The 24,556-nt window shown below is 45.1% G+C and overlaps 1 protein-coding gene across 3 annotated transcripts in view; it reads left to right on the top strand.

Moving 5' to 3' along the window:
• Positions 1-14,378: 14,378 nt before the first annotated feature.
• Positions 14,379-24,556, top strand: part of ppargc1a (peroxisome proliferator-activated receptor gamma, coactivator 1 alpha) — a 73,092-nt gene continuing 62,914 nt past the window's right edge. For all 3 annotated transcript variants that reach the window (XM_084042195.1, XM_084042196.1, XM_084042194.1), the window contains exons 1-2: positions 14,379-14,605; positions 19,779-19,958. In XM_084042195.1, the coding sequence (XP_083898321.1) occupies positions 14,558-14,605; positions 19,779-19,958 (228 nt within the window). In that variant the 5' untranslated portion in view covers positions 14,379-14,557. The remainder of the gene's footprint in view (positions 14,606-19,778; positions 19,959-24,556) is intronic.

Raw genomic sequence — 24,556 nt, 5'->3', positions numbered from 1 at the left:
ACCATAACTGCCACCAATCTCTCGGCCACGGTTATAGCTCATGGGACGCTGGTGCCGCGATTGGAAGAACACCGCAAATTAACCAGCAGCTATCTATGGTTACCAGTCCTATGCACCACTGGCCTTGTCCCCCTCCCTGCCAACATCACCCCATGTGGAACCTACATGGTTCTACAAAGGCTTGAAATAAAAACTGGTTTCAATGGGGGGGCTGGATGGAATTCCAGGTGTTTTTTTTGCGGAGCGTGTTTGTTCAAAGGCTTATGTTTAAAATTCAGTCACGTGAAAAAAGTCGCAGAAAACAGTCACGTACAGTATGGAAAATAATGATCACTGGGCTCGACACCCCCTTTAATAATAATCTCGAGACAATTGATTTTAGAGGGAAGGAGGCGGGGCACATCTGCCACGGCTAATGTGAGGTTCTTTACATGCAAGCGGTTTGAAAATTGCATTTACATTTTTGCACGGCCGCGTGACAAATGGTTGGGGGGGAGAGTCTGTCCAAATAATACGGCGTAATAATGAATAGCCATACATGTCCGTTGCGTTATGATTCATAACGGCTTAGAATGCCTCCCCCAGGGCCTTCGGCAGTATATTCCAGTTGTATTCCAAACTTCACGTTAAAGGTGAGGAAATAAATAAAGGCGCATGCAGAGGCAAGTCAGAACGCTCTCCCTCCCTCGGTTACGTTTTTTTTCCGGCCTTAACATCTCCCAGATGAGCCACGAAATCAGGCTCTGACTTTATCCCACAGCTCCACGTTTTTACAAGGAGAGATAAGGGCAGCTCAGACCCATTGTGGCGGCCAGTGTGACCCCAAACATCTAAGGGCATCTCGGCCATCTCCAATTGTGTGCAAGCTAACGGTATATAGGCCTATTGAGCTGCATAGACCTAGCCCTTTGTGCCAAGTGAAAAGAGAGGGGCCTGGTAATTAAGCGAGGGAGAATGTAAGTGACTTCCTATGTGCATAAATGAATAATCAAGCGAGTGACTGTGTCATCTCGGATGTGGATAAATGAATAAGTTGCCAAATGCGAACGTCAGTAAGTGGGTTAGCATGTAAATAAATGAATAAGTTAGCAAATTACTGTTTAACCCTTTAAGACCGGGAAAAGCATCTGTGTGTCATTTTTTGATTTCTTTGGACTATTCAATATATACAAGCTCATAGCGCGGCACCGAGTGCCGCGCTATGAGCTTGTAGATCTGCTATTTTTTTTTTTATCGTGAAAATGTGTGCAAATCTTTGAATATATATATATTTTTAAAGCAAACGTATGTAACTGAAATCTTTTCTTCTGGGGATTCAAATGTCTTCTAAATCCTAACATTAAGAATGTCGAGGAACCCCCAAAATGATATGTATTTGGCCATGGACCCCCATCTCAAAATATGTTGTTCCAGGGACCCCCAGAAGCTAAGATTTGAGTTAAAAATGTTCGCTTTAAAAATATATTATTCAAAGATTTGCACACATTTTCACGATAAAAAGATAAATAGCAGATCTACAAGCTTATAGCGCGGCACTTGGGGCCGCGCTATGAGCTTGTATATCTGCTATTTTTGAATTGCCAAAGGAATCTAAAAAATGACATACAGATACGTTCCAGGTCTTAATGGGTTAAGTGTGTTAGCATGTAAATAAATGAATAAGCGAGTGAATTACAATTCGAGGGACTGTGTTTGCGGGGCGAGTAAAGACGTTAGGGGGGGAACAAGGGTGTCGGCGGCGATGCACGGAAGTTATATCCGCCTCCGGCAAAAAGCCTTTGTGGCCCCGCGGCTGTGTGTGTGTGAGCGGCCGTCACTTGGCTGATGCGGCACGCCGGGCCAGAGTATATCTGCATCACGCGTGTCATCTTTCCTCATGTACGGATGACACGCCAATTACTCCTTAATTACACGCGTCATCTGGACCAGAGCGCCCCAACGCCAGCGCTGATTAATCCTGTTTACTGTGGTGGGTGATGAGAGGGCCCGGTGGTCACAGAGCACCACCACAAAACACAAACAGAGAGAGAGAGAGAGAGAGAGAGACACTCAGAAGAGGGAAGGTCTCGGGGGTGGCATGGCTCAGCTGGGTTCAGGGTTCAAAAACCGAGTGACTGGTGAGCTTGCACTATAGGCTCTATGCACATCAGCCATATTGTGAAGACATTCACAGGTGTTGCCAATGATACTAATGAAGGCTCTGTTCCATTCTGGTCACAACAGAGTCAGGGTGCTGATGTTGTGCACGTTGGCTCACTGGAAACACTCTGCTACACCAGTGGGTCTAAAATTGAGGGTTCAGGGACCCTCATGGTTCCTTGAGGGGGTTCCAAATGGCCTCTTACGGGTGTGTGTCTCACTCTGAGAGTGTACAAATGGAACCAAGTGGACCCGTAAGGGTCCATTTGGTTCCATTTGTACACTCTCAAGAGTTATGGGGGTTGTGGAAATGAATAAAGCCTGAGAACCACTGTGCTACACTAAATGGAACAGAGCCTTCATTAGTATCATTGGTAACACCTGTGAAGGAAGTGCTACTATGGCTGCTTTGCATAGAGCCTCTTCCAGACATGGGTGAGGTTAGGTATATATATCTTATCATTCATCAGGAATCATATAAAGGCTGGGGATGGAAATCATTCAACGGTCTCATGGGAATGGCTCGAGGGTTAACATAGATAGCAGAGAGTCTGGGAAAACCAGAAAAACACCGACGTCACAACAATGCCAACGTCGTCTCTGAGGTCGCCTATACTCACGAGGAAAAGACAAATGTCGGTTGCTCAGCACTATAACCACCATGTGCTTATACACGCACTTTAACAGTGCCCGGGGGACGGACGGCTGCCAAGTCATTTGAATATCACGTCGTCCAGCAGAGAGAGAGAGAGTAGATCTGTTAACGTCATAATTTTATACACATCAAAACCCATTACCGTCTGCCATCTTCAAATCCTCAACTCATTAGTTTCCTCCAGTCGGATATCGCCCGGCGAGGGAGATCATGGCGACGTTTGCAACACAATTTTATTTCCGAAACGTGATAGTCACACGGGGCAGTGAGGTCATGCACGCCGGCATCGGAAGGGGAACGCTGGTCTGTGTGTGTGTGTGTGTGTGTGTGTGTGTGTGTGTGTGTGTATGTGTGTGTGCGTGCGTGCGTGGAAATCTAGACCTTCCTGTAAATGAATACATAGCACATGTGAGCCAGATAGCCATCGTAAGCAGGAAGATCTCAAGCCGTGACGGGAATGGAGGGGGTGTGTGGTGTGTGTGGGGGGGGGTGGGGGTGGCATTAGAAATAGTGGCAGAGCCGTGTATTTAGATTAGGAGCTGAGATAGTGGACGTATAGCAGGGGGGCCCGGCCACTGGGCGCTCAGCCGAGGGGGGGTGGGGGGTGGGAGGTGGCCGAGGGGGGGCTGAGTCAGATCCTACAACGACGGGGGGAAAGGGGGGGATGATCATGTGGGAGGAGGGGGGAGAGCGGTGCGAAGGGTTATCTTCTGATGGGAGATGAACGGGTTGGGAAGGTGTTGATCTACTCTGTCAACTCCACTTCATTCTGAGATTTTCGTGTGTGTGTGTGTGTGTGTGTGTGTGTGTGTGTGTGTGTGTGTGTGTGTGTGTGTGTGTGTGTGTGTGTGTGTGTGTGTGTGTGTGTGTGTGTGTGTGTGTGTGTGTGTGTGTCTGTTGCGCACACTTGCACATACACATGCGCACAATTGTAATTTCTTGCTGTGTGACCCCCTCGTTCTCAAGTCTGCCATGCTTTCCTGGTTGCTCGCTCTCGTTTCCCCCCTCCCTCCCTCCTCTCTCTCCGGGTCTCCCACCTTTCTCTCTCCAAAATCGACGCAGTACGGACCGCGGACCGCTCGGTCCTTACCTTAAAGTTGCAATCCAGACATTATTTTGGTGAATAAAAGGTTATTTGCACCAATCTGTCATGGGGAAGGAGTAGTACATCCACAGTGGTTGGACGTGGTCCCCTGACTCTTTCGTTGAGAAATTTGAACACGTTGACAAGTAGTACTGCCTGAAGCTCATACGCACAATATATCCCGTTTCCTTCCTATAGCAGAGTGTGACACATTTGGTCTCGCACGCTCAAGACCCGGGTTCGAATCCCGGGGTGGGGCGATGAAACTTACAGACTGCAGCTTTAACCCATTAAAACCGGGAACGCATCCCGTGTCATTTTAGATTTATTTGCCTATACAAAAATAGCATAAATACAAGCTCATAGCTGCTTGTAGATCTGCTATTTTTGAAAAATCTTGAAAATGTGTGCAAATCTTTGAATATATATATATTTTTAAATCGAACATTTGTAAAGCAAATCTTTACTTCTGGGGGTCCCTGGAACAAAACATTTTACAAATGTTCGCTTTAAAAAAGTATATATTCAAAGATTTGCACAAATTTTCACGATTTTTCAAAAAATAGCAGATCTACAAGCTCATAGCGCGGCACTCTGTGCCGCGCTATGAGCTTGTAGATCTGCTATTTTTGAATAGCCCAAAGAAATCTAAAATGACACAGATGCGTTCCCGGATCGAATGGCTTAACACTGAGGCTTTGACTGTGTTTTGCCTTTTGTCCAGATCTTAGTAAGCTTCGTTCTGCTTTCAGCATTTTTCCTCCATCCTCTTTCTGGTCCTTTTCTCAGCTGTAACAGTAACAGTGGGATGGCTCCGGTCCGCTGTTGCTGAATTCATGCTCTGTCCATCGCACACACCGGCGCCCAGTTCCGAAAATAGCACATCTACAAGATCACGGCGCGTCGCATCCACGGTGCGCCGTGAGCTTGTAGATCAGCTATTGTCTGCGCGCAACACCGTCGTATGATTAAATATAAATCGGGCTTGTGCTTTCCCTTCCCAGTCGACCCTGTTCTTTTCTTTCTTTCTTTCTTTCTTTCCTTTTTTTTCTCTTTTACTTGTACTCCAGTGGTACATGCTCTCCTTGTAGGATGCAATGAAAAGAGAACTGGAAATGCACCCTGTAAGGGGAAAAAAAAGGTGATGATACCATCACTTTTATTGTTCCGTAAGGATTTTTTTTTCAGGCTTGTGGTTATACATGCTGTATGCAGGCCGTATGAAAGAAATGCATTTCACATTCATTTCTCTCTCTCTCTCTCTCTCTCTCTCTCTCTCTCTCTCTCTCTCCTCGATTGCCCTGTCCTTTCATTGCTCAAAATAATTAGGCTGCAGTCTGGACTCTGGGGCGTAACATTTCTGCTCACGTTTCTATGATACAAGAGAGAGAGAGAGAGAGAGAGTGTGTGTCCGTGTCCGTGTGTGTTAGAGAGAGAGAAAACTGGTCGCGCTGCTCCAGAAATCTCTACCTGTGTCCCACCATCCCCCTCCTCCTCCTCTCCCTTGATATGGTTTTAACGCGGAGTTCCACAAGGCACAGTGCACTTGAGCTGACCTAATTCTTCCCTGGCGTTCATCCAGTTCGTTAAGAGTACATAAGGAGCATGCTGTCAAGGTATTCGGCGCTGCACCGCCTGCCTCTCTATTATTTTAGGAATCAAGCAACATCTGTCCCGCTTTGGGGCCTCCTCATGACCCCGGCGGGATTTGAAACCAGTTTACAGGAGATGATGCACCAAAAAATGTGCCTGCAGTCACTATAATGTGATCTCATTAATGTCTTTTCTCTTTCTGTGGTTCCTTTTTTTTTCTCCTGTTGTTGTTTTTGTTTTATTTTATTTATTTGGTTTTTATTCCCGCTCTTGTTGGCTTGTTGTGTGTCTGGAAAGATGCCAGAGGCAGAAACAAACTAAAAAACAAATGAGCAGACTCAGTCTGACAAATATTTACACCAAAGTAATTCACAATCAAAACACTGGTTATTTGTTGTTGTTTGTTTTTTACTTAAAAGGGAATCATGTACTGTACAACTAATACTGGGTGAGTGGTAGTCGGGGAAGCCTGTGTGCAGTACAGGTGCTGTGGTATGCTATATACAGGGTCTCCAAAATGTGATATACAACAGCAATTAGACAGATTGGCAAGACTTCAAATGTTCACCATAAGATATGGACATGCTTCTTATGTCATACTCTCTATTACGCTTCTGCTTGTACGCTGTTAATTAATCCAGCCACAACTTTAAAGGGATGGTTCACCCCCAAAATGAATGAATTGTTTTTGTCGCATTCCTAAGCCAATAATTTGATGACGGGCAGCGGTTCCGGTAGGAGACACAATGAGTCTCTTTTGAGTCTCCTACCGGAACCGCTGCCAACCCGTCCGCTGGTCATCAAATTATTGGCTTAGGAATGCGACAAAAAAAAAAAAATATATATATATATATCCATGAATTCAAGTGTCCATGGGGTGACTAATCCACAGAAACATTTTTTTTTGGGGGGGTGAACTATCTCTTTAAACATTTTGCTGGAGAAAACGTCATACAGCTCACAAAGCATTACATTGCGAGGCGTTGTGAGCTTGTGTATATACATGAGTCATGACTTAGGTGGTTAAGCACAGGAGTGAGCAAGTTTACTCTCTTGTTTGTGTGTACCAGGCCATGTGATCAAATCCGTCCCTCATGACACATGCATTTTAATGTTCCTCGTGAGTGCTGCAATCTAAGCTAAAAACCCAAAGTGCTCCACAAGTCCATCCCTGGGACCAGGGGTGCAATGCTCACTGGACGGCCTTGCACGGCACGCCATGCCGGAACCTATTTGACCAGGAGCACACGCAGGCACACGCCTAGATTTAAAAATACTTTAAATTCGACACCTCAACAAAGTTTTCAAAGGCTCCCGACTCACACCTAGCGAATTAACATAGGAATAAGCCTTGATGCATATCAATTGTTGTCCATTGTGTGACTTGCAGTGTAGGTGTTAAGCGTCGTGCGCGTCACGTCATTGAAATAGAGTGCAAGAACATACCAAATGAGCATTGCATGCCTGCCTGGGACGCAGCTCCTTCACCAGAAAGCATTACGATGTTGTGTGTGTGTGTGTGTGTGTTCACCTTTTCCTTCGCATTCCTCTCACCACTACCCCCACATGTATCTTTAATGAATGACTCACAGGGTGATTTTAAACAATCCCAACAACGGCCCTATACCATCATATACGAGAGCCTCAGACCTGCCTCGCCCAACGACCATGGTATTATTCATCTGTGTGGGGGAGTCGGGCGGCTGGTACAACTAACCCCCCTCCCCCCCCACTCGCCAACTCCTCCAAAATAAGCCTGCCGGGGGAAAAGCGGGGTGTGGGGATGGGGGGTGGGGGAGTTGAGGGGGCAGAACCGTCATGCAGCGCCTCAGGCTGTTGTTTTGTGTTTACCATCCTCTGCGTGGGTCCGATGTTATTTTTCAATTCTTCTAGCTCGGGCACGGTTAACCGATGGCTAACTCTTCATGCAATTTTGCCTTAATAACATGGGCTGGACTCTCAGCGGGGGAAAGTGGCTGCCATCCTGAGACCAGCTAAATGACACAGTGGAGTTCATTGATGGAAAGGATTACACGGCATTGCACACAGGGAGCCGAGGTGACAGCTTCTCTATGAAGGGCAATGCAACATCTCCGCGGGTGGAGAATGTACCGGCTCACACACACTGTATGTCAAAAGGGTGAACGCAGGCATAATTTGTGGTGTCACGCTGGTTATCCCATTGCCTAATGCATGTTACTCACGTGTGTGTGCGTGTGCGTGTGCGTGTGTGTGTGTGTGTGTGTGTGTGTGTGTGTGTGTGTGTGTGTGTGTGTGTGTGTGTGTGTATGTGTGTGTGTGTGTGTGTGTGTGTGTGTGTGTGTGTGTGTGTGAGTGCCTGTAACAGACGAGATGTACACGGCGCTTGCACAGTAAAATCCTCAGTGTTCATTTTACCCTGGGGGGGTGTAAGGGGGTCCATTTGGGGGTCCTTTCTTACAATCTCAGAGCTCCGTTCTTCTAGCTCCTTGTCATGCTCCAATACGGAAGATATGTGGCTTCAATTCTTATGCGTGCACATTTCAGATGTTAGACAATAGTTAAAGGTAGGGTAAGTGATTTACTTTGCTTAAAATAAGTGTTAAATAGCTCTATATTCTGATAGTACTCGTTGCTATAGAGCGTTTGTTCAGTAAAAGGAGTCCCCCATGTCTCTTCAGCTCTTTATTAAACAGAAAATGCATTTTCAGTGCTCTCTCCTGATTGGCTTAAATGTTGTCACCTACCTGAAAATGTACTATATTCTGTTTACTAAAGACCTGGTGACAGAATAAACGCTCTGTACTCAGAATATAGTATAGAATTAGTACTTAAACCTTTTTAACAAAAATAAAAAGTTTACCAAAAAAGATAACTTACCCTACCTTTAATTATTTCAACGTACAGTACACAATTGTCCTAGAATTAAATTTGGCATTGTTACATTAGTAACATGGGAACACCAGTTTCTTATATAGAGTCCGTTGAGCACACATAAACTTCAACATCTTAAGTTACAAAACCTGTGGATTGGCTCTAATGACAGCATGACCTCATCATAATCGTTTATTGGTAGAGCATCCTTGATGTGCCCGGTGCCATCATTTGATATCAGACCAGGAGCTTATGCAACACGGCGGTGTATCCCCTTACATTTCCTGTGGTCAGTTATTGCGCTGCATTTATATCCCATGTTATGGCAGGACGCTCGACTATCGTGAAACGTGACCACTTCCTCTTCCACCCTGTCCTTTAACACAGAGAGAGCACAGCATGATTTATCTGAGGAGGAGGGGGAAAAGAATTACCCCGGGTGCTGCCCATGCCCTGAAAGCACGTCAAATGACGACCAGGAGAGAAAAGATTGGCCATCTTATCATGTTCCTGAACAATACGTGAATAGATAGAGCTCTCCCTCTCTCCGGCGCCTCCGCACTCGATTAATTCATATGAGTTCAGCCCGCCGTGCATCAAAGTGGCCAGATGCTAGGATAGATTCTGTTGGGAGCGTTGACATGTGACAAAGTGATATGAATCATCCCCCACACTAATAGCAACAGCAAAGGCCTCGGCAGACCAATAGTAGCACACTTTCTGAAAAGGAAAAAAAAAAAAACATGGCCATTTTTGTATGGTTGGTCTCATCCAAAAAGCTTTAACTGCTCTAACATACAGAAGAAGGCTGGGTTTTGCAAAAGATCAGAGGATTCCCACAACTATAACTAAAATATTCACGGCGGTATCATCAACGTTATGGAATTGCCTCACACAAAGATTTCATCCGGTACATTTTTGATGCGTCTGAGAACCGTTGGGTTGATCGGCTCTGTGGTGTGAGAGTCAGGTCACGTCGAATAGTAGTCAGAGATAATTATCTGTGGATTAGCCTCATTTTGGTCATGAGAGAGCTCCACTTGTCCACCACTTGTGACTCACGGGGCAAATCGTTTAATCATTTAGACCCATTGGTTTTCTGTAAACGGCCAGTAGCCCGGTCTGTAAAGTAGACCCAACACAGCATTGTGGACCTGTGTGTGCGCTCCTCTGCAACGTGGTCACAGTACTGTTAACACATCGGGTTTATTTTTGAATTGTGAACCACTTAGCCATCAACTAACAGTAATTTTCAATTAATTCGAGGCCTTAATGAATCTTTTAGAAGCATATCTCTCCGCAAGGTTATGGTATCGTAATTTGCCACATCTGAAGCTTCAAGGATTCCGCCTTTCATAGAAGCCAAGTCCATCAAATTGACAATCTGTTCTGCAGCAAATGGGTGTGAACAACTTTTCACACTCCCTCCTATGGACACAAATCCTTTGAGGCATTATATCTATAGGGAATGGCTTAATGCAAGGACAGTGTGAAAGTACAACCTGCAGCCACTCCGTACGGCAGAATGGCCACGTATGCAATCATGTTGATACTGCTGCTGTCAAGGCTCTGTTCCAAATATCCCTTTGGCACTGTGGGGCTGATAAACATTCCTTATCCCGCTTATTCTGAAGAGGAAACTGTCTTTGGCAGTCTCCTCATAGACTTAGCCATTCATTATCGGCCGTCCTGTGGCTGAAATGCAAGCCGTAGCATTGCCAAGATTACCCCCGTATACTTCAATAAGGTTGTACGACTTACCCGCCTCACCGCTAGCATACGTAAATATCAGATGGCGGCCCCTTGGCGAGGAGAAAAGAAAATCAAAAGCCATTGAGGAAAGGAAATCACAACAGTCTTGTTATATTTAGCTCCCGTTGTCTTAATTGGCATGAAGAGTACAATCAGATAAGACTTTTTTCAGTGCGAGTCACGTGTCTCGCTACAGGAGAGCTAGACGCTCCAGCATCTGTCTCATATCGAAAAGGATCCGCCCCGCTGGTTTCTGAGTCTGGTCTCTCATTATGGTGCAACTTCTAAAATCTGCATTTCACAATTACAGTAGGTGATGTCTTCTGTTGCCCCCGCCTAGCGAGTACGTTCTGTTCATCTGTCTCTCTTCACCTTATTGTCTCCGCAAAACACATTTTCGGAACAAAATGCCTCAAATCATGAGTGCAGTGTTCGATTGCCGTGAAAGGCCTAAGAATAAATGGCACCATTTTCACATTGGCCTGTTACAGCGCCACCAGGAGGCCACAATAACCTACCTGACCTGTGCTCCGAGGAGCACTTTTTCTAGTTGATGTAATGTTTTAGTTTTTAGTTTCTAGTAGTTGATGTAATGAACCAGCCCAAAAGAAGCGACTATGGGTCACATTAGCACTTTAACATATACATCGGCTATTTGAAAATAGCAAATCTACAAGCTCACAAACGTGTCGGCGACACGTTTGTGAGCTTGTAGATTGGCTATTTTCAAATAAAATCTTGCCGGGAAATTATAATAAGCAGATCTGGCAACCCTGGTCGCGTTGGTCTATAATGGGTGTTCTCTATCGAACCGACGAACAACCTTCCAATCATCTGTGCGTTTCACTTCCGCCGTGGCGGTGAAGCCAGCTATACCATTGAGCTCCGTGTCACTCCCATTGGTCCATCCATAATATGTCTGCGCGGTACTAGTCCATCTGGGCTCTGTGAGGTCACTGCACACGCCACCTGCTCTGATCGGGTTTCACTGCGGCTTCTGGGTAGCATCTCTAGGCTCGCGTGGAGGGGCAGATGTATAGATTTATGGGTACAAATGCCCTCAGATGGCAGCAAGTATGTGCGCGCACACACACACACACGCACGCGCGCACACACACACACGTATTTACACATGCTCATACTCACAGCCATTCACATGCGCACGCAAGCACGCACGCACACACACACACACACACACACACACACACACACACACACACACACACACACACACACACACACACACACACACACACACAGATGTATAGATTTATGGGTACAAATGCCCTCAGATGGCAGAAAGTATGTGTTGCCACTTGCCATGCCACACACACACACACATACGTACGCATGCACACATGCTCATACTCACAGCCATTCACACGCGCACACACACACACTCTCACACACACACACACACACACACACACACACACACACACACACACACACACACACACACACACACACACACACACACACACACACACACACACACACACACACACACACACACACAGACGCAGACACACCCAGACCGAACGCACATTGCGTACAATCCAAATTTCCGGTCCCACAACCTTTTACAGGTTTCTGTGCAATTCTGTGTGTAATGAGACTTATGTGGCTCACTAATTTAGGGAGACAATTGCTCCTTGCATGCTCAGGTGGAGTTAATAGGCTCACAACAACAGAAATTGAACTGGGGTTGGCATATTCCATGGAGTGAATTTCTTATTATGGAAATGCGTTGTTAGAAGTTATCTTGGCTTTGCTATGAGTAGCACACCTGTAAAGAACAATAAATATTTACATTAGGGGCATAATTGCAATTGTTACCATTCACAAATGTTGTTTGGTGAAAGAATATTAATCAGCTATTTGTTTTAAAAGAAAACCGAAAAGGAAATGTATGCTGTTAAATGTAATTTGCTCTAGTACAGTAGACAGCTGCTAGCATTATAAGTGCCTGGTAATGTTATGTACTGATCAGAATAAAGAATACATGTAGCCATCTGATTTGTAACAAAATAATTCCTCCTACAGTATAGATCTATTACTCCCGCACGAGCCAACGGACGAACCACTGTGTTTGAAATGTCCACAAAGCCTTTGTTTTTATTTTCTCTAGTGATGTTGACTATACAGGTCTTGTTGACACTGTCTACATGGTTGATACTGTCACCTGCTCCTTCATTCTGCTGCCCGACGCTCCGGTTGGCCTTATTTGGTTGGCTATACCAAACTCTAAACACGGCCTACTTATTTTTTAAGGTTTTGAACTTAGGCTGTCCAAAAAAGAAAGACATTGCTATACAGTGTATAGCCAGCTCTGTGGCAGCAACTTAAACTTTGGTTTACGTTAAGAAATGCGAGTCAAATTGACCATTAATCCTGCTCTTGTACAGTGGTGTAAATTAACTAAGCAGTCTACATGTACTCAAGTAATGTACTTAAGTACAATTTTGTAGGTATTTTTGACTTTACTGCAGTATTTCCAATTTTCAGTGCTTTTACTTACTTTTACTTTTACTATACATCTCAAAGGCAAATATTATACTTTTTCTCCACTACAATTATTTGAAAACTTTAGTAACTTTGTTACTTTGTAGATTTTGATTATTATTACAAAACACACTAACCGCGTCAGTCACATATTTATTTCGGCCATTTGCTATTTGAAAATAGCAGATCTAAAGCTCACAATGTGTAAAAGATTGTTTATATGTTTTGAACTGAAATTCAAAGACATTCTGCACAATGAGTAGCCTACTTTTGCCTAAGTTTGATAGTATATTTAGTATATTTTGATGACAATACTTTTGTACTTTTACTCAAGTACATTTTGAATACAGAGTAGTATATCTGTATTGCAGTATTGATACGTTTACTTAAGTAAAGAAATGTAGTACTTTTTCCACCACTGATTAATCCTGCTCTTGTATAATCCTACCCCATCAGTGTATTGTATTTTCATTATACACTAATCGCATATAATCTGTTTAGGGGAAAGTGATTGCGCATGGTATAGCCTATAGTTAATAGTTTGCCATTGGTTTTTATATTCATGATGCTACAAATAGCGTTAATTCTCTCTCTCCTCATCACTCTTGTAGTGTGATGATTGAGAATCCTGATTAAACAAGACCACAGCTATGCTTTTCTATACATTATGGGGCTGTTCAACGCTTTAACGGTCTTATGAATATTGCAAAGCGCCGTCTGGCAGTGTTGCCATACCTTGTGAGAGAAATAAGCAACCAGGTTTAGGAAAACAAGCCCAAAAGAAGCGACTATAGGCCACTGCCCACATGAGCACTTTAAACTTATTATACTGTATACATCGGCTATGAAAATAGCAGATCTACAAGCTCACAACACGTCGTTGTAACCACCAATATTTACAAGCAACTTTACAGAAAAAGAAGCCCAAAGTTGCTTATAATAAGCGGACATGGCAACACTGCAGAGGAGTCCTCCTGATAAGTGCAACGACAATTTACGTGGACTGGGTTTGAAATGTCTTTTATCTTTGCCGTGTCATTAATTGAGCGGTTTTATAGTTGGAAAAGATCAGTGGTGGAAAGTAACTAATTACATGTACTCAAGTACTGTACTTAAGTACAATTTTGAAGTATGTTTTACTTTAGGCCTACTGAAGGATTTTCAGTACTTTTACTCCTACTAGAGGAACATATTGTACTACTACTTTTGCAATTATATGAAAACTTTACTTGTTACTTTGTAGATTTTGATTATTATTAGGCTACAAAACATACATTAACCACTTCAGCCCTTTATATATTTCGGCCATTTGGAAATAGCAGATCTAGCTCACAACAACGTGAGCTTGTAGATCGGCTATTTTCGAAAAATATTTAATACATTTTGAACTTGTGAAACGGTACATTCTGCATAATGTATACTTTCTACTTGTGGTACTTTAAGTAGCTTACATTTTGATGCCAATGCTTTAGTAGGCTACTTTTACTCAAGTAGCCTACATTTTTGAATTCCGGACTAATTACTTGTAACAGAGCATTTCTACATTGCAGCACTGATACTTTTACTTACAGTAAAACATTTGAGTACTTTTTTTTCCACCACCACTCACTGGGGAAAAGATCTACTATGCGCGCAAGCCCCCAGACCCCGCCTACTTTACAGTACGTCATTGGGTGAGTAGTGGGGGAGAGAGAGAGATAGAGAGAGAGAGGGAGGGAGGGAGGGGAGGGGGGACGGGGGGGACTCAGAGAGAGTCACTCCCCTGCCTTACTTTTAATAGCTTTGTCATGTGATGGAAAGCAGTTGTAAGACAGGTGCCCCGATCGGTTCATTCTCGGCGATCGAGGGGCATCAGTTGCCTGTGTGAGAGAGGAGCGAGTGGAGTGGAGCGTGTGTGTGGATTTTAGATTTTTTTTGCCTCGTTTCCTTTTTGTTTTGATTTTTTTTTGCGTTTGGACCGTCATTCAGTGGCTTGGATGGCGTGGGACAGGTGTCACCAGGACTCGGTGTGGAGAGAATTAGAGGTGAGCAACATCTAAAATATGATCCGACTTATTTGCCGATGATCCCCCTGATCTAGCCTTCCTTCCTTCTGGACCGTTTTCTGGGACGATCATGGACCAACACCGTCCGAACATCCATCCAAGACAGTGATTTTGGGTTTGAGAGAATATAGGCTGTTAAAGCCTGTTATAATGCTCTCCCTTTCCCCATTTACTGGTGCTGGTGGTGGTGGCTGTGGGCACGCATCTGGACAGCAGGAAAGGATGCGATCGGGATATATACACGCACGGGAATACATGATCAAGTCATGGAAATATGCACACCAAAAACAAAAAAACGTTCCTTTTTTTTCTCCTCCTTCTTTTAATTGTGATGTTTTAGTTTTTAGTAGTGCGCGGATATAGGCTCCGGACTGGAGCGGTGTCTCAGTGCCTGGCTGGCTGGTCGTTGCAGAGAGAGACACGGGGAGTTTGCTTTGCTGCTGGCCAAGCAGGCTTACTAGGAAAAGCAATCGGAAAGAATGTTTACACATGCTGCTGGCGGAGATATTTCCAGCAACCAGATCTGTGTGTGTGCGTGTATGAGTCGTGTATGTGTCTACGCGTGTGTGTGTGCTGTGTGCTCCGTTCCTGTGGTTCACTCAGAGTCTCAAGACAGAAGCGTCCGTTTCTCGTGTCCAAGATAACAGAAAATGTTCACAAGTCAGGTATTCTACGGTGCTTTTAAAGCCGCCACTGGCCGATCATGATCTCTTTGATGCTCTGCTGCCATCGGGGATGATCGAGCATGTTAATAAAAGCTTGTTCTTCTAGACTGACGGACGGTGAGGGAGAAGGAGCATCTCTATAGGTAGTAAGAGGCTGCTGTACGGGCGCGTCTGTGCGCCAACGTCCCCGTTGGAGAGACACCGGATCGGCTGGTTGTCTGTCGCGCAGTCACGCGTTGCCAAAATGGATCGTTTTGCGTTGCCCCTGTAACATTGATTCTCAAAGTGGGGTCCGGGGACCCCCCCCAGGGGTCTTTGAGGAGGGGGTTCCAGGGGGTCCCCAACATAATTAATATATATCATAGTAATCATACAATCTATGTAACCACTTGATATACATTGGCCATTTGAAAATAGCCAGTCTACAACCGAGCTCACAACATGTCGCTATGCCATGCATTGTGAGCTTGTAGATCTGCTATTTTCAAAATAATCTTGAAAAAAGTTGTAACATTTTGAATATTCTAACGACACAAATCTTGTATGGGGGTCCCTGGCACAAGATATTCTCAGATAGGGGTCCGCAGTCAAATGCATATTAATTTAGGGGTCCTTGACTTGAAAACGTTTTGAGAACCACTAGCCTATAATGTGCATTTGGCTTTACCCTCTCACACAAAGCGTGTGCCGGAGAGAGTTACCAAACCATTGTTATTTTGACAAGCTTATAGACAAGACTGTTGTCTAGCTAGAAATGTATTTAGAGCCAATGCGAAAGCTCCGCGCGAGGAAACAACAATGTAGGAGCGACATTCGTATTGCTAGACTTTATTATCCAACTCAATTTGTTGCGGACGTTTAGGTGTATATAAGCTACTTGTCTGCAGACAGCAGCCTATAAATGTAACAGAAAGCTCCTCTCCTCTCAGAATGAACAAGTCCATGATATGACTGCAGCCTATGCGCATGTCTTTGGCTCGTTAAATCACCTGGTGCTTGAAGATGATTCTGTTAAAAACAAAAAAAGCAATATAAGTAGACTATGCACTGGATTATTTGTGACTGATCTTGACGAATTATTTTTTTGTTCAATGGATAGCTTCACCCCTTTCCACTTAACGTCAATTATTGATAGGCAGCTACTTGGTCATTTGAGCAATAAGGTGGGCTTCAGCAAAAGCGTTTCGTTACTCTGCAAGAACGCTCGCCCCAAAACACGCCCGCCCCGCGGTAAATCCGGCGACCTCGGAACGGTCGCCACCAGGTATATTCCTAAACGTAACCTCAGTAAAACGGTGACAAAACCCAATCTTAACCTCAGTAAAACTATGCCTAACCCTAAACGTATTTCTAACCTTATCCTCAGTAAAACAAATACAAGAACCGTCCGCAGCAGGGGGCGAGCGGTCCGCGAAATAAAATGGGGGCGAGCGTGTTTTGGGGCGAGTCTTCCGGTTACCCATTTGACGGCTCCGTTAGAAAATCTCAGAAAAGCCTTTATGTATGTGCGTATGTCCGCGGAGCAAGTCTCGCTTTTTACAAATTGTTGGCCACAGACAGACAAGGCAATATTGTATAAAGAAGACTATCGGCAGGTTATGTGGTTAGAGTCATAAAGCATTGCTTTGCAGTAAGGGTATTATTTCATCGAAAGACCACTGTCTTTCTCCTAACAATCGTCCCCATAGCAGGTGCTTTTATGTGCTCTGCGTGCGTAAATCACTGGCACGGGGCTGTCTGTCTGTCTGTCTGTCTGTCTGGCGGCGCTATTTCATTAGAACCATAAGAGAGGCAGTGGTGTAACTAAGTACATTTACTCAAGTACTGTACAATTTGAGGTATTTTTTACTTTCTTCACAATTTTCAATACTTTTACTTCTACTCCACTACATCTCAGAGGGAAAGACAAGGCATTGTGAGTGACAAGCTCACAATGCCTTTGCACATTGTGAGCTTGTAGATCTGCCATTTTCAAAATATTTTGATACATTTTATACATTTGAAAACTTGAAATGGGACATTCTGCGTAATGAGTACTTTCTACTTTTGGTACTTTAAGTGCATTTTGATACTTTTACTCAAGTACATTTTGAACTCTGGACTTTTACTTCTAGAGTATTTCTACATTGCAGCATTGATACTTTTACTTAAGTAAAAAATGCGAGTACTTTGACACCTCTCGCGCAGTTACCAGAACGAAGGGGGCTAACATGCGCACCGAATTCGCCTCGCTCATTTAGCATAGGTCGGGGATCAAGTCTCATAATAAAGTAATCGTGTTGTCGCAGTCGTGAGGGCTGATGAACGTTTGACACCGCGGTGTCTTTTTTCCAAGTTAAAAATGGATTTGGCAACGACGTCCGTCTTACAGCATTGCTTCTGGAGCGAGACTGGAGCCCAAGTGATCCTTTTTGTCAGAGTGTGTGTGTGTGTGTGTGTGTGTGTGTGTGTGTGTGTGGGCCAAGTGTCTCGGGGCTCTGCCCCAGGCCCAAGGCCTTTCGTGTAGTCCTAGCTCTCACACGTTGGGCTGAAGCGTTCCCAATGCATTTATAGTGGAAAAGCTGCTTGTCATAATGGCTATACGTTTAAGATACACACGCGCAGGCAGGGTTGACCGAGGCCTGCCCTGTCTACTGCAGTGGTTCTCAAACATTTTCGTGCCAAGGACCCCCAAATTGATATGTATGTGGCCGCGGACACCCCCACCTGAAAATATGTTGTGCCAGGGACCCCCAGAAGCAAAGATTTGCGTTAAAATGTTGGCTTTGAAAGAAATATATTCAAAGATTTGCACGAATCTGCAAGATTTTATATATAGCTTGTATAGCTGCTATTTTTGAATAGCCAAAGTATAAAAGGTTAAACACATTTTGCTGGGGACCCCCTGGAACCCGCCTCAAGGACCCCTGGGGGTCCCCGGACCCCACTTTGAGAACCAATGGTCTACTGTTGTACACTTTGGCTTATTTTAGCGCCAGGCCTGACCCACATGATCCAAAAAATGCATATCGAACCGATTAATAGCTATATTTGAACCCTTGGCACACAAGTAATGTAGGGTCTAGCATGCAGTGCTTATTCTGGGACGCCCTCCGAACCGTGAGGGGTCAGGGAAAGAAATCGTCGGAGGAGGAACCTTTGAGAGAAAAATTGGCACCAAGCCATTTGGCTAAGGGATCTCCTCACCTCAGGGCCCCCTTTAACTTGTCAAACGTCTGGATGGTGGCTATTCGGAGTATTCTTCGATAGCCCCCCACAAAAAAAGGGGGCGGAGGAAGGTCAGCTGTGGTACACAGCCTACATTGACATTGTTTTTTATTAAAGCGATTGTGCGAATAAATAACATATCCGCAGGCAGCATCTAGTAACTAACACCGAGTTCAAGAGCGATCACAAAATGTGTTGGAAGAGATGACAGAACGAGGTGTGCCACAAGTTGGACGCACTCGAGCAGCACAGTGCAAGCAGGTGGAAATTCAGCCCGATGTCGTCATTCAAAAACGGCTACCTGTAGCCAATTGCTGTAGGACAGGGGTCTTCGACGTTTTCAGGCCAAGGATCCCCTAGCTGAGAGAGAGATGAAGCAGGGACCCCCTACTCTATATTGTATAAAATTGTGTTTCAGATTTAAGTTTTTTTTTACTTAGCCTGCTCTTTTATCCCTCTACACCTATAGCCTCTTTGCCAAAAATAGCCGATCTACAAGCTCTATTTTCGGCTAATGTTCCCCTCAGAAAAGGAATTCTAGGTTTCAAGTGGTTAATGTAAAAAAAAAACTATATCCTATCACACAAAGATTTGTTGGACCCCCTATAGTAGCTCTGAGGACCCCCTAGTGGTCCCGGAACCCCTGTTGAAGACCCCTGCTGTAGAAGTTAGAACATAATGAATGGGTTACTAATAGCTTTAGATGGGATAGGCTACGATATGCACAGCAGGCGATTGATTTATTTGAAGTTGCAAGAACTTATTTTTATTGATAAGGAACCTAGCAATAAAAGGGACTCATAACAAAAGAAGTGGCCTTTTCAAATCATTGCATTGGCATACTATATTTTCTTGGGCTGACAAGCTCTTAACCACTTAAACCCTCTATTCTAAGTAAAACGGACCTTTGCACACCTTTTTTTCACTATGAACCAAATCTCCTCGACACAAAATTGCTGATCTAGAAGCTCACTGTTGCGATGTGTTGTGTGAGCTTGTAGATCTGCTGTTTTGTTGGCAAACGTTTCCCCCGGAATAGGGATGCTGGGGTTCAAGTGGTTAAAGCGAGTGTGAGTATGCTGATTCATCTCTGCATTCGAATAGTGGCCTTATTTCCACACACACGTAGGCCCATGCTAGAAATGTGATGTTTGATCCTCTGGATAAAAGCGTCACTCTGTCCAAATTGTAAATGTGGGACGAATTTGATCCTCTTTTGTCTGATTTGTTTCCTCCAACCCCCCCCCCCCCCCCCCCCCCCCCCCCACACTCTGCTCCAGTGTGCTGCCTTAGTTGGTGAAGACCAGCCCCTCTGTCCGGACCTTCCTGAACTTGACCTCTCAGAGCTGGATGTCAGCGACCTGGACGCAGATAGCTTCCTGGGCGGCCTCAAATGGTACAGCGACCAATCGGAGATCATTTCCAGTCAGTATGGCAACGAGGCGGCCAATCTGTTTGAGGTAGGTCAGACGGCTTGCTTTGATGTGTGCTTTTTTTTTAAATGGAGTGAAAGTTTGTTTGTTTTGTCTGTTGTTGTTTTTTACCCGAGTCTGGACATTACTTGGGGATGTGTCTGTAAATGCTCACATCCACGCTGTGGGACTTTCTATAGGCTATACATTGAGACACAGGAAGTCATTTGATTTGAAGTGGAATGAACTCATGCTGTATAGGGTCAGCAGTGAGGAGAGTGATCAAAAAAAAGAAAGAAGTAAAACACAAGACATTGAACACTGTGACTGTTATGCCTGCAACTGCTACCTTAAATGCCGTCCAAATACTATAGCAGAACGGTTACCAGTTTACAAACAGACCTTTACATTGCCCAAAAGTACAAAGGGGAAGATAATGCAGAGAGGCCCCTGTGATAAGCCCCGCTGGGGGACCTTTGTCCCCTTGTTATGATCGCGGCCCCTCGACGGTAGTAGGCTCCCTTATCCAGAGTTATGTATGTCAGTACAGACTCAGTTTGTGCAAAAACACATCTGACTGTTAGTCTCAGCTGGTAAACTCTGGACAGTAGTGTCTATATTGCAAAAGCCCTCACCCATTGAATGATACAAATGCAAACTTTTACTCTTTGCCTAGATCAGTGGTTCTCAAACCTTTTCATGTCAAGGACCCCCAAATTGACACTTGTTAGCCCGCGGACCCCCATTTGAAAAGATAAGCCAGGGACCCCCATAAGAGAAGATTTTTTACGGCTCTAGCAGTGATTCTCAATCATTGTCATTTAAGGACCCCCCCAGTTTGACATGCATTAGGCTACGGATCCCCATTTATTGACATTTCTATCTCTGGGACCCCAATTTCATATTGTCAAATCAATGTCAAATCACTCTGAGAGTGTACAAATGGAACCAAATGGACCTGTTAGGGTCCATTTGGTTCCATTTGTACACTCTCAGAGTTACAGACCCATAAGGGTCCATTTGGTTCCTATAAATCATTTAGCTGGGGACCCCCTGGAACTCCCTCAAGGACCCCTGGGGGTCCCCGGACCCCACTTTGAGAACCAATGGCCTAGATCTCTCTCTCTCTCTCTCTCTCTCTCTCTCTCTCTCTCTCTCTCTCTCTCTCTCTCTCTCTCTCTGTCCTCCTCCCTTTCCATACTGCTGTGTCTCTCCTCTACCGCAATGTAACGAGAAAGCAAAGTCCACAGAGAGTGGCGAGCTGGCAAGGACCATAAAAAGCCACCGGGCTTCATGGGATTATGGGCTTCGGTCCCCCACAGTTCCAGGTCTTTATCAGTGGCAGAGATAGACAAGAAAGAAAAGGCTGAGAGATCGGAACGCTTTAGCCTTGCCTCAGGAGGAGGAATACCCCCCTTTTCCTGGGAAGTGTGTGTGTGTGTGTGTGTGCGTATGGGTATCTTATGTCTGTGGCTTGTCATGTAGTCACATTTTCGGGATGTGTGTGTGTGTGTGTGTGTGTGTGTGTGTGTGTGTGTGTGTGTGTGTGTGTGTGTGTGTGTGTGTGTGTGTGTGTGTGTGTGTGTGTGTGTGTGTGTGTGTGTGTGTGTGTGCGCCATCAGACGTAGCACAGGCTAGCAGTTGATAGCGGGCTGAATTCCTTCCACATATGACCTCCACCATCACCAACTCTACCTCCACCCAAGTCCCTTTATATGACCACATGCTATACGGCTGTGGACCCTCCCCTTCCCCAACACGCACACACACACACACACACGCACACACACACACACACACACACACGCACACACACACACACACACACACACACACACACACACACACACACACACACACACACACACACACACACACACACACACACACACACACACACCCGTGTTGCCAGATTCTGTGAGAGAAACAAGCAACCAGGTCTAGGAAAACCGGATGCACAAACACGCGCACACACACGTGCACAAACACCGCACGCACACGTGCACAAACACGCACACACACACACACAAGCAAAGAGGGGTAAGGGTGGGGGGGTGCCTTGAGTGCTAGGTGGTGTGACCATGGCTCCGTTGTCGTCTGAGAGTGATATGGCCCTGTGGTCGATGAGTGGCTCAGGGGAAGGATAAAAATACCAGAGTGTGTGTGTGTGTGTGTGTGGTGTGTGTGTGTGTGTGTGTGTTTGAAATACAATGCAGTTCACGCACTCATCCAGTACTTCTGCATAACGCATTACGCGGACACGAGCGTGCTGCATGCCGTACTGCCACGCTTACTAATTCTGTTCCAATGACTGATCGCAGGTTATGGATGAAGGTCTCTGTTTTAGGAAACACTTGTTTTGAATGACCCGTGCATGGACTTTTGTGTTTTTTTAGACGTAGACACGCACGTGCACGCACACGCAACGCACTCACACAGTTGAGAGCACAAAGAGCTCAAGTGCCTGTTGGTCTTTCAGTGTTTTAGCAATTTGCCATGTTGGTGTTCCCAGTCAGATCCAGAGAGATCAGCACTTAGCTGGCAGAGAGAGAGAGAGAGAGAGAGAGAGAGAGAGAGAGAGAGAGAGAGAGAGAGAGAGAGAGAGAGAGAGAGAGAGAGAGAGAGAGAGAGAGAGAGAGAGAGAGAGAGAGAGAGAGAGAGAGAGAGAGAGAGAGAGAGAGAGAGAGACAGAGACAGAGACAGAGACAGAGAGACAGAGAGAGAGACAGAGAGAGAGAGACACACACACAGAGAGAGAGAGAGACACACACAGAGAGAGGGGTCCTTGTTGTTGCAACTGAATGGCTGATGCCTTTCATTGTCACTTCAGCATGATTTCTTGGACACATCTCAGTGATGAAATGGAGTGTGTGTGTGTGTGTGTGTGTGTGTGTGTGTGTGTGTGTGTGTGTGTGTGTGTGTGAGAGACAGAGACAGAGACAGCAGGTAGGGGCGTGTAGAGGCTGCAATGTGTCCCAGTGAGCCTAGCAGGAAGCTGGGTGCAGCTGTCACCCACAGCACCTCTGAGAATGAAACCAAACGGGACAGCTGTGTGTGTGTGTGTGTGTGTGTGAGAGAGAGAGAGAGAGAGAGAGAGCGGTCTGCTCTTTTTACAAATGGGAGAAAAGAAAGAAAGTAAGAAAGAATGCATGAGTGGAATGAATGAATGAATGAATACACACTTGATGAATTGAATACACAGGGCCCTAAACAGTACCACAACAAGCCCTCAGGGTTTTGTGTGTTAGCCTTTTAGCATCATTGTAAAATCGTGCCACTTTACTGTTTGCAAACTGTTAATAAAGTATTCAATCGATCAATCAAAAGCCAGAGAATGAACGGACTGTCCCTTAATCTCCTCCTTCAAACAACAACAATGCCTCTGAATGGTTGACTTTGCTGTCTCCAGTCTGTCCTCACACTGGTCTACTAACTGAAATGATTTCCAGCTCTCTGACAGAAAGACTAACATATAGTTGTTTACCTTAGCCCCGATGCATGCGTGCACGCCGCGCCTGCTACGTGACACACTGCTGGCAAATGAGTAAACAGGTTCAGTTAGTAGCGTGTACAGTATACACAACTACAGTGCCACCGCGACAGTGGCTCAGGAAGGAGAGAGCTGCCGGCGCATCGGGGTTCCCGGTTCGAGCCCCGTCTCGACCGGCGTGGCGTTGAAGGGTCTGATTGCGTTGTTGCCTCCGCTGTTGGCGTGTGAATGGGCTGAATATGACACGCATTGTAGAAGCGGTGTGGATTAACCCATTAAGACCTGGAACGCATCTGTGTCATTTTTTTAATTTGAGCTAAAAGGCATTATTTTACACTTTGGCTATTGAAAAATAGCAGATCTACAAGCTCATAGCGCGGCACTCGGTGCCGCGCTATGAGCTTGTAGATCTGCTATTTTTGAAAAATCTTGAAAATGTGTGCAAATCTTTGAATATATATATTTGTATAAAGCGAACAAATCTTTGCTTCTTGGACCCCCTGGAACCACATACTTTGAGATGGGAGTCCGCGGCCAAATACATATCAGTTTGGGGATCCTTGACATGAAAAAGATTGAGCACCACTGATATAGAAACACACTTTTTTTCAGAATACTGTTGGGATTTAGAAGACATTTGTAGAATCGACTTCAGGTAATATAGGCAATATACGTCAAAATGAAGACGAGTACAGTACAGGAAGTAGCCGTGAAATTAAAGGAAAGTTCCATCCAAGAGGACATGTGTGTGTGTGTGTGTGTGTGGTTTTAGCAGTTAGGCTCAGGGACACTTCGACCAGGGAACCGGAACCGGTGACCTTCTGATAACCAGACGGCCTTTTAGTTTCTACCCACTAAGCTATGGCCGGCCCCGTAGGATCAATGTCTGTGCTTTGGCGTGCATACTGCTGGCTGTCCAGTATGTAAGCCTATTGGCCTATCCAACTAAGCAGCATCAGGTCTTCTCAGCCACATGATGTTCCCTGGCTGGCCTTTTGGTCCATGTCCCCTCGTAACTGTCCTATCTGTACCCTACACAAAATGTCACCACACACACACGCGCGTGCGCACGCACATGCACGCCTCACGTGCACACCTACATTACAGCTATCATTCAGCGGTACAGTGTGTTCGACACCTCATCAAAATGGGCCAA

The sequence above is a fragment of the Gymnoscopelus microlampas genome (assembly GCF_963454915.1).
Source record: "Gymnoscopelus microlampas genome assembly, chromosome: 19".
NCBI lineage: Eukaryota > Metazoa > Chordata > Actinopteri > Myctophiformes > Myctophidae > Gymnoscopelus > Gymnoscopelus microlampas.
This window is presented reverse-complemented; position numbering and strand designations above follow the sequence as displayed.